The 11,685-nt window shown below is 43.4% G+C and overlaps 1 protein-coding gene across 2 annotated transcripts in view; it reads right to left on the reverse strand.

The window, feature by feature from the left end:
• Positions 1–6,700, reverse strand: part of LOC147641218 (uncharacterized) — a 41,676-nt gene extending 34,976 nt beyond the window's left edge. For both annotated transcript variants that reach the window (XR_015269071.1, XM_086819228.1), the window contains exon 1: positions 5,885–6,700. Coding sequence is in view for 1 of the 2 variants with exons in the window: in XM_086819228.1 (XP_086675354.1) it covers positions 5,885–6,645 (761 nt within the window). In the remaining variant the exon portion in view is untranslated. The remainder of the gene's footprint in view (positions 1–5,884) is intronic.
• Positions 6,701–11,685: the final 4,985 nt, after the last annotated feature.

The raw sequence follows: 11,685 nt of genomic DNA on the forward strand, positions 1-11,685 counted from the left end.
TCTCCTCCTCTCTCTCCTTCTATTTCCCAGATCCCGATAGCATATCCTCTACTGGATAATCCTTTTGAGGGGTTACGACCACAGCCAAGTTCGACCCTCAATTTGCAAATGCGAGTGATGGAGATTCGATTGATAGAAGACCGTGCGACAACATCCCGTGCTGCTACTGCTGCACAAGAAGACGCCAGGCAATGTGTAGAGCATGAAAGATTTCTTGCGGCTTTAGACACAAGAGCGACACTAGCGGCTTCCGTGAGTCATCCTCCCGAGAGGATGAACTTCAATAAGTATAAGGGTAAACTCGACCCCACAACCCTTTATTCCTAGTTGCATCAATTTGAAGCTTATTTTCCTGCAGTTAGAAAGAATGATCCTAACAGAGTGACCTTGGCTAGTTGGTATTAGAAAGAAGAGGCCATTTCTTGGTGGACCCATTGGGCTCATGCCCACACCAAATTAGGTATGGCGGCTTATGTCTGGAACGAGTTTGTGTGAAAATATGTCCAAAGTGATATTTTATCCAGCCCAAAAGAGTGTGATTTTTGGCATATTTTTGTCTTGTTCTTCAAGCTGACAGCCATCCTTGGCTGACCAGCACTCCTTCCACATATATATATTAAAAGCCTCACCATTCAGAAAAACATCTGAAGAGCATCGCACATGATCAACTCAACGCGGCCAACACTTCAGCAGCCGGCGCTCTGCTCTAGCCAATATCACATCGACGAATACGTCAACTAACGCAACCAGCAGCCATTGGCTCCAGCACTGCAGCAACCGCCAATCAATACGTCATAACTACAGCAGCTGGCTGAACCTTCATAAGCGCATCGTTGATCATCATCATCTTGCTGGTGCATGGCTCCACTACCTGCTTATCATATGACAGCCAGCTACCCGGCTGTATCAACCAATATATTGATCATCGTCTTTACTCTGTTGCTATTGTTGGTGTCTACAAACGCAGCACTCTCTACCTACAGCTATCATCAGTCTTCTCTTCTGGCCCTGCAGTACGTGTGCTTCTCATTCTCTAGAGCAGTACCTCACATCTGCAACAGCATACGTCTACAGTACTTCATCGTTTTACATCTCTGATTTCCGACAGCAGCCCTCACTCCTACACATCACAGGGACAATAGCCCTCTCTCCTACACATCGTTGGGACAGCAACCCTCTCTGCTCATTCGACACCGGCTATGCTTCACCTCTCATCTGAGGGTCTTTGTACTGGATTTCATTTATTAGTATACATGTCCTCACTTATCTACTCCATGATGTATTGATTTGCTTTGATCTCTCATACATCCGGTCTTTTTGTCTTTTTGCCCTCACAAAGTAACGATTTGGTCCTCCTAGCTCTCATGATGAAATCCATACCCAGACACCAAACGTGGAAGAAGACTTGGGGACAGGGTCCATAAGGTTTGATTAAGAAAAAACAACATTCTTGGTCAAAACGCAAGAAAAAGCAAAAAGTCAAACAGGGTTGACCGCGAGCCAAGGGCACCATTGCAAAGAGGAGATTGAGCCGGACCAAAAAGCTAAAAGGCACTTTCTCAAAAAGCAGCTCTAAGGCCTTAAAGCCAGAAAAACAAAGCACCAAAAGTTGAGCAATATTTTATTAATAAAAGTAAAAAGAGCAAAAGCAAAGACAAAAAGAGAAAAGCAAAGTATAAAAAGCTTGGACATGGAACATGAAGCTTGGACATAAACATGGAACTTGGACATATAGCTTGGACACATAGTTGTTATGAGGCGCGCCTCTAACAGTTCGAGGCGTTCGACTGCCTGATCGAGGCGTTGACAAAAAAAAAAAAAAAGTTGGCTAGTTTGAGTCTTTAGATGGGGGCTTTAAGGGCCCAAGGCAGCCCCTCTCACACACACACTCTCTCCCTCTCTCATACATTCTCTCGCTCCCTTAAGCCTTTCTCAAGACCCAATGTTCAAAGTTCAAACTTCAAAAACACTAGGATGATGATGTTTTTTATACCCACTGTTGGAGCTATCTCTATACTCTACCGGTTCATTTCAATTCATTTTATTTTACTTTGTACCCTTGAATCTTGATGATGTATCCAAATGATGAGGATGGACTATTTTGGTCTCATCAGTCATTTTGGCCTTTTGCAAACGTTTAATACAGCTTTCTTTCTTTCACACACACACACTCTCTCCCTCTCTCATACACACCCTCTCTCCCTCCCTCAAGGCTCATACATACACACTCTAGTCTCTCTCTCTCTCTCTCTCAAGTTTCACTATATATCTATACATACGCACCCTCTCTCTCTCAACGTTAGAGGCGTCTATTATATATATCTATATATATATATATATATATATATATGTATGTATGTATGTATGTATGTATAACAGACGCCTCTAACACGCCTCTAACGTCTCTAAAAAAATACGAGTCTTTCGAGACGCTTACCATACCCGCCTCGTACCAAACGCCTCTAACAACCATGCTTGGACATGAAGCTTGGACATAAACATGGAACTTGGACATATAGCTTACGCATGAAGCTTGGACATGAACATGGAACTTGGATTTGGATCTGAACTTGGATTTGGATCCGAACTTGGATTTGGACTTGGATCTGGACTTGGACTTGGATTTGGATCTAGACTTGGACTTGGATTCATTGGATTTGGATTTGGATATTAGATTTGGTACTAGCCCGATGAGAGACACTTGTGGGTCATCCCCGTGGTGTGCTCGGCATCAGAGATCTCGTGCCTCAACATCGACATCACTCGGATATCCTACATCGGCATATCTATTTGTTTTGTATTCGTTGATTGTATTGATCCTGGCCAACGTGCCTGTGGATTGTTCCTGAATAAATTCTTGAAAGGGGGCGGGGCCTATTCCCCGCTCAATGTGGTGTATTGTGCAAGATCCCTATTCCCTTCTCTTTCCCCTCTCTCTCTATATATCTCTATCTCTTGGACACGTGGTTGAGTCTATCACGGCACAACCCGCTGGGCTTACACAGAGTTTGTCCTCGATCTTAAGCGGTAATTTCTACCGCCCCATTACCTTGAGTGACTCAAAGACAAGTTTAGGGGGGCGCGTCAAAACGCGCAACCAGTTCTGTAGTTTGTCAATAAAATTTCGAACCTATGTTTGCAATTGGGCATATCTGACAAGGACAAGGAAGGGCAAGGAAGGGCAGTTCCTTTATAGCCTTGACATGCAAATTGAGTGGGAAGTGCGTATGCTTCAACCAGCCACCTTCAAGGATGCACTCTCACTTGCGCAAAGTGCTAAAATGAAGTACAATGGCAAAAAGTCCAAGACTTCACAACCTTCGACTCCCAAGGCACCCGCCTCGAGGGAAAAGGCCAAAACTAGATGGAGTCTTCCCCAGGACACAACACGGGAGCTTTTGGCTCCAAGAACTCAACCAATGCGTCCAAGCTTACTTCAAACCAGAAAGCTCAGGCAAGCAAGACCAGGGGGAAACTAAGTGCCGAAGAGAGAACTCAATACAAGGAGGAGGGAAGGTATTTCTTTTGTCACACAAAAGGATACACTTCTAAGGATTGTCCAAAGAAGACTACCACTCCGTAGACAACCACCCCAGCCTCCACAGCTTCTGTGGTGAGCCCAACTCCCACACAAATCCCAACGTCCGTCCCTTAGTTCTTCGGATCCCATGCATTAATCCTCCCATGCATGTGCCAGGCCAACTGGGACTCTATGTGAGTTAAGAGTCCAATCATAGTTGCATGAAGCGAAAACTGCAACGGCAATGGCCAACCTCCAAAACACCATCAGCTCAAAATTAGGAAATGGAAACGGCTAGGAAACGGTGAATATATGATACATAATTAAAAAATAATGAGAAAATTATTAAGTTGGGAAAAGTTTGAGAAGTACACCATCATAATTTGAAATAAATAGTGAGCAAAATTTGTAGAAAATCACTAAACAAGCACTAGATGAGTCAAATCAATGGGTGATATTATGATCAGAGATTAGGAAATGGGGAAACGGAAATGGTGTCTCTCAAGAAACGGTGTTTCCGCGCCTTCCGAGCTAGGAACCAGTCATTTCCTGTTACTATGGGTCCAATACACCGATTATAAGCCCTCACAAAGGGACACGGTCATTTGAGTGACAAAGAGGTTAGGATTAGGGTTTGTGCACACAAGATAGTGTCGATGCATGCCAATGATAGGAACGAGCCACCGTGAGGCACATGGCATATGAAGATGAACGAGCCAAGAACTCTAGAAGGCGGTTTGAAGCAAAGATGCTCAATGTTGTATGTGGAAATGTATAACTTAAAAACACAAAGTCTAGAGTGATTTGCAAGAAGGGAGAGGCAAACCAAGACCATAAGAAAATAGAAAAGCAAAAGAAGTCCACAAGGCGAGCAGATCATGTAATGCAGTGTCTCGTGCATGTGCATATGAATGTTTGTATTTCATTTTGTTGTTCATGAGTCTTTGCATTGTTTTACTAGGCGGAGTGTTGTCACGTGCATCACCGATGTGAATGCCATGTCAACATGCATAGCAAAGAACAGGGCAGAGTATGGCTCATTTTAGGCAATTTTGGCAACCCAATAGGGGCCTCGAGGTCCCCATTATATGGACCAATAGTTGGGACACAAGTTGGACACAATATGAACACTAGAAAAGGCCTTTTAGATAACTTTTCAAGGTCATAAAAGCCCTAGCCGACCTGAGCCAAGGACTTGCTATCACTTCCCTACATAAAGGCGCGTCAAGAGTCATTCTTGAGCATTCAGATACAGAGGTTCCCAAGCCAAGGGCTAGAGAGCCAAGTCCAAGGGCAGCACCAAACAAAGCGTGTGGATCACCACAGAAGCTTTGAAGCAACAAGATGGAGCAGCCCTCATGTGCGTTAGAGCATGCACGAGTGGAGGAAAGTCGATAACCTTTTATATGCATCTGTAGATAGGTATGCGGCATAAGCAAGATCTAACAACCAAGTTCATGATAGTAAATATAGCATGTTTTGCAATATACAACTATTGTGTCTTGCTACATTTTGATTAGCATTAATCTCTCTTGTGCTTAGCATTATTCTATGTTTAAGTCTTTCCCTACGTCACTATGTGAGTCGAGCGCCTAGTGACCGAGCAGCCCTTATGTGCGTTAGAGCATGCACGAGTGGTGGAAAGTAGATAACCTTCTGTATGCATTCATAGATAGGTATGCAGCATAAGAGATATCTAGCATCCAAGTTCATCATTGTAAGTATAGCATGTTTTGCAATAGACAATAGATTAGGGTTAGATCTCTTTTCTTTATTGTGTCTTGCTACATTTTGATTAGCATTAATCTCTCAAATCTATGTTTAAGTCTTTCGTTGCATCACTCATGTGAGTCAAGAGCACCTGGTAAGTCGCTAATGGCATCTGAATGTGTTGTGGCGACCACCATGCCAACCTACATGACGCACACATTAACCTCTAAACCCTCTTGCAGTCAACCAATTATAAACCCATGACCTCCCCACCATCGAGAGTCATGGAATCTAACCAGGCTATTGCCTTGGGGATGAGTTTCATATAAAGCAGATGATAACATACCACATAAAGAAGAATTTCTTGGCAAATCAGTAGCTATGGTACAAAGTAAGTTTCAATCCCACTTTAACAAACACTCAAGAACAGATTTTTGTTAATTGATAAGCAGCTTAGAATTTTCTGCACAGTTTGCTGCATTGGCTTTAGTTGTGTAGATGTAATCGCCTCCATAGGGTCACATTATTGGCCAAATTATACTGATAAGTTAGCTGATATTGAAACAATCCAATCACTGCATGTCTTGATAGCAATGTACACACTTTTGTTTAGCATGTCCTGTTCACACAAGAAAGTCCATTACGAACAATTACCTCCGGTTGCGTGTGCATTCTAAGCACAATTTCTCTTGTTCCTCCAAACTGTCCAGAAAATCATAATACTTTCGAAGCCGCATCATACCCAGCCAAGCATCCCCTGTAAACATTTCCCTTTTCTGCTGCCCATTCTCATGTTCCTGGATCAGTTGCTCGTAATTAATGCCCGCACTCTCCCCAACCTGTTCTTGAATGATCTGCTGCCCACTCAGTAGACAGCTATGGGGACTAGACGCGAATTCAGGTGGCAATTTGCTGAGTCTACCACTGTGAGTGAAGAACTTAACCTTCTTGAGCATGAAATTTGCAATTTGTGGCGCTCTGAGTGATGGTTTCGGGTTAAGCTGGCCTCTTAGTAATGGTGCTGGATGTGTTTCTTGCTTAAATTCAGAAGAGCTGCATGCCAGTGTCTCAGCAAGAAGCCTTGATGGAAAGCCAGTCATGGAGGCATCAGCAGGGCTAGCGTACAAAGTCAAAAAAGCCACCATGCTAGCCATTGCTCCCACCATAGCTAGTCTACGCGATGAGTCATCTTTGTCATTTGTTATTGATTGAAAAAACTGCAAATCAAGTGCAGGTTCTACCTGTTTAGGGGCGAAGTCTATCTGTGCAATTTCTGCTCGGGTGAGCTTGGAGCTATGGCGATGGTGGGGACTCCAGAAAGAACTCCTTCGAAGCAGAAAATTGCTAACACAGCTGGGCTTTGTGGAGACAAGATTGATTGGTTGTGCCTGCTGATAAGGCGAGTGTTGCTGCATGTTCGTAGAGGTTGCAAGCTTCCTGTGATGGCCCTTGTCACAAATTAACTTTTTTTTTTATAAACCAGTTCAAAAAAAGGTTTTCATTTAAAAATGCATGGGTTAACCAATTTTAGAACTAAAATTTCGAAAATTTGGATCTTTAAATTCAAGGCAAGGCAAAATTCTAATGAATGTTTTCAGTTTAAATCATCCCAAAGCATCTCTTCCTAATTGGAGTGTTCAATCCAACAAGCATCACCAAATTTAGCATGTCAAGTGACAACCTATTTCGAAACTTGTCTTTGATCTTGTTCATTTTTTAGAATCCCCTCTCATATACAACTGATGAAAGAGGTAACACCAGTAACATGCTCCAAAGCTTCATTGTCCATGGAAATGATTGCTCCCATTCTTCATGATTGCAAAAATCTTGCCAAGCTAAGTGCAAACAATTCTTCATTCTTGTTATGAAAGACTTGCATTCCCCTCTACACTCCATCTCATTAATAAGCGGACATGAACCTTGCCCAAACTGTTCGCATAGAGTTTCCAACCATCCTCTTGTCGAGACATCGAGCTTTGATAAATCCTCATCATAATCCTTTGGACTAAAAAACTTTGTTAACTCAAAAAGATCAAAATATGTCTTGAAGCGGTCCCATAATGCTTGAACGAATCTTCTAATATAATTTTCAGTCATAGATCAAATAGTTTACTATGCCATTAATTTTCAGCCATAGATCAAATGGTTTACTATGCCACTAATTATTTTATGTGGATCCGCTTGCATCATAATCACACATTGGTCCCAAATAATGATAATGAACAATTCATGCTTTATCTTCAAAGCTCAACACCCCCTTTTGACCATGCATTTAGAAAAAGCTTCGATGTGCTTTGTATCAACTCCGAAGCCATTCCCAAGGAATGTCATTCGAAGGGTTTCAACAATGGATTTCAAGTGACTTCCAATGGTGGAAATGTCAGGGTGCTCTTCTTAGAGTTTATAATTGAGGACATTGAGCTCTTCTTAGAGTTTATAATTGAGAACATTGAGCTCTATAAGTACATCAACAAAAAAAATGTAGAAGAAATTGTACCTTTGAGTGATGAGTACAAGTTTACTTCTTCGCTCTTTATAATAGTGAGCAATGCTGGCACAATCCATACAATTCTGGCCATGACTTGTTCTTTGGAAAGCCACCTCACATCATGCATTTTTAGTAGTCTTTAGTTTCCCATTTCTACCAAGACCAAATGCCTACACCACTTCAATAAGAATTCCATGTTGTTTGGTAGATTTGCAAACCCATTCGTAAAGTCTCCTTACTATTTTGTTTATGAATTTGAACTCTTTAAAGATCTTGAAGGCATCCCCAGTTGCAAGTGACTCCCTGTGTGCCATGCAATGAAAGCTTACTAGATGTGAAATGATGTTCTTCAACCTTGTAACCAAACCTACAATAGATGTCATCACACTTGCTCCATCTGAGTAGGCAAAGGTAACTCTATTTTCTTTAAGAAAGTTATTAAAGTATCATGTAAAGCTTCAACTGTACCATTCTCAACTTGCAAAAGATAAGCAAACTTTGTAGTCACCAATCCATTTCCTCCTTTCTCAATGGAAGTGATGTAAATAATCAAATATTGGTGCATGTTGTGTTTGTACTTTCATCAACCTGAATAGAGTAGAATGGACTATCATTAATGTCCTTTAATGAGCCTTTAATCTATCCCAATAGACTAATTTGATTACCTTTGCAAATTCCTTCCCTACATTTGTAGTAGAGTACTCACTAATAGGCATATTTGGTGTCCTCAAGAATCTCTGAAAGTTACATTGGTTATGAAATTCTTCAAAAGGTAAATTTCTCTTTATGACATACCATGAAGTTTGCATGACCATGATAATCATGTCCTTCTCTATAGGAATGACATACCTTTTCTCATGCTCTTGCCACACATCCCTCGCCTCACGATGCTCTCTTGAATTGCCATGCACCTGTAGAGCATTCTTTTGCTTTGTTGAAGCCCCTTTTGATTTCGTAAAAGGAATGCTCTTCTGAGCAAATGTACACCACTTGCATCTCAATCTTTCATTACCATCCTTATCAACATTGGATAAACCCAAGGATAAGAGATCTTCCAATTTTCCAAAAACACCCTTTGAAATCTTCTTTTTACACCAATCTCTTGTTGGACTAAGAGTGGAAGTGTTACCATGCCCATGTCTAGCCCTAGTTGTTGAAGTATTTTCATTTAAGGCAAGCAATATAATCTAAGAGCTTGTTCAAGTGTCTTTTGCTTCTTACTTATGCAAACGCACACTCTCTCCCCCCACATCATGCACTCTCTCTCTCTCTCTCTCTCTCTCTCTCTCTCTCTCTCTCTCTCTCTCTCTCTCTCTCTCTCTCTCTCATGATAGCAAGAGGGCATGGAAGATGTTTCAGGAGAGACAGTCTGGTACTCCGATTGCTGCACTTGAGGCATGGCATACTTATGCTAGAGAGCTATATGATGCACCAGGGCAGCCCCCCACCCCCCCTCCACTGGGAGCTAGACCGGCTAGCAGCACCTTTTTTACTATGCCGATGGTGCTAGATGCGATAGACAAGTTATAGAATGGAAAGGCACAGGATCATGATGGGCTAGTTGGAGAGCACTTCTCATATGCACGAGACACTTTGGCTCCGCTCATCATACATGCGTTTAATCGTGCCATTTGTGAGGGTTTCTCGACCAGCTAGACAGAGCATATCATTGTACCACTCTTTAAGAGTGGGGACCCCATGGTACTAGCCAACTACAGGACGATCATGATTGGTCATTACTTGGCCAAATTATATGGCTCTATATTGGAGTCGGAGCTCAGCCGATGGGCAGAGAGGCATGGTCATCGAGCACATGGACAGGCTGGCTTCAAGAGAGGATTTACTACCTTGCATCACATATTGACACTTCGGGCACTTATTGAAGAGGGTAGGGCATAGAAGAGAAGGATATACTACTACTTTGTGGACTTCCGCAAAGCCTTCGATATACCGTACCACGTGCCAGGCTTATGCACAGATTGCATGACATTGAGGTACCCGAGGATATGCAGTGGGGGATATATGCTTTGTATGAGTCTATGAGACAGGTAGAGTCCGGACTATCTGATAAGGTGACCAGCACGATAGGGGTGAAGCAGGGATGCCCGCTACCTATCGCCCACCCTCTTTGGATTGTACATTGATGCGGTCTCTGATTATGTAGACAGATTGGGAGGCCCAGGGGCATGCCTGGCAGGGGTGTTGATACCCATCTTGTTATATGCTAATGATATTGTTCTAATCTCAGATTCTCCGGAGGGATTACAGAGACACCTCGATGCATTATAGGCTTTCTGTGCGGATAGAGATCTGACAGTGAACCTTGGGAAAACCAAGGTTATGGTGTTTAACACCATACATGGGTGACGAGATCAGAGCCTCAGTTCACTTTTCAAGGGGAGCCGGTTGAGTACGTCAGGTCATATGTCTACTTGGGAGTTACTTTCACAGGACCGCGTTTCTCCCTAAAGGAGGCAGCAGCTGGATTAGCTCGAGGGCATGCTGCCTTGGGGGCACTTGAGAGGCAGTGTTGTGCACACTTGAGAGGCAGTGTGCACACAGAGTTTCAGGAGCCATGCACCAAATTGTGGCTATTTGATATGCTTGAAACACCGACCCTCCTATACGGAGCTCCAATTTGGGGGCCTAGTATACATCACAGATCTCAGAGAGGGACAGATGAGGGATGGAGGCAAATGGAGAGACCACTCATTATGATGATTTCCCACATGATTCGGAGCAAATCATCAGTACCACATTAGATTGTTCGGGCTGAGATGGGTGCCCCACCAGTAGTAACCGAGGCCCTATTCTAGGCAGTTACCTTTTATAATGGCTATGGGAGCTCCCTTAGCAGAGGTACTCCTAACTGGCATTGACCTCATCCATATAGTTGGCAGAGGATGGAGATACTCATTGTTGGTACGCTCATATGAGATCATGGTTTGTGGATTGACCTACATGGTTTGTGGATAGAGGCACTACCGCCCTTTCAGTACAGTCTGGATTGTCCATTTTTGGATCTCACCCGCTCAGAGCAGAACCGCGTGATCAGGATGGATATCATCAGAGTGGACACAGAGAGGACATGGACTAGCCCCCTTGAGCCCTTGGGCACGAAAATGGCTCATTACAAGAGCCATTTTCTACACCTCTCACCGGATGATTTTATCACCTGCCCGGCGTACATGGATGTACACCTATCACATGGGATATGTTGTGCCATTGGACAGATCCGGACCTCATCACACCAGCTGCTGCTGCGGATTGAGACAGGGCGATATGTGCATTAGATCTTGGATGACCGCATTTGTCAGCTATGATACCAGGAGGTAGAGACACAGGAACACAACATTTGCCGATGTACAGTCTATTATGAGATCCGAGGGAGATATCACTGACTCTTCCGAGAGGGTTTTGGGCCGTTACGCAGGATCGTGGAGTTTGAGGATTAGAGATGCCTGGGATTGTTTCTACTTGAGCTCAGGAGACACAAAGAGACCCTCGGCAGACAGGAGGCCGAGCCATGGTGTACCTAGACAGAGGACCTTGACAGATTTCTTCGGCACCAGCACCAACAACCCAGGCCACACACCTCCTAATTCCTCCTCATTGGGCCATCAGGGCACAGACCATGCTCCCAGGGAGTCACCACTGATAGAGTAGTTATCTTATGTCGTGCTTGTCGGCCATGCCCACCAGGATCTCGACCACCACGGCAACCTCACCATTGCCCGATCAGAGTCATCAGAGACCTCGCTTCTGCGACCTCTCCATTCTAGACAGCCCCATGGCGGAGATACTTGATCTAAGGAGAGGGCAACACTTCAACTGATCAGCATACATGGATCTACCTGATATACATTTTTCAGTATTTTCTACTCAGTATCATCTCGGAGTCTTACAGTTCTGTTCTTATAACTATAGGACAATCAATTTATTGTACTTTTTAGTCTCATTTAGTTAT

This window comes from Cibotium barometz, chromosome 2, assembly GCF_041138505.1.
Source record: "Cibotium barometz isolate CiBa-2024 chromosome 2, ASM4113850v1, whole genome shotgun sequence".
Classification (NCBI taxonomy): domain Eukaryota; kingdom Viridiplantae; phylum Streptophyta; class Polypodiopsida; order Cyatheales; family Cibotiaceae; genus Cibotium; species Cibotium barometz.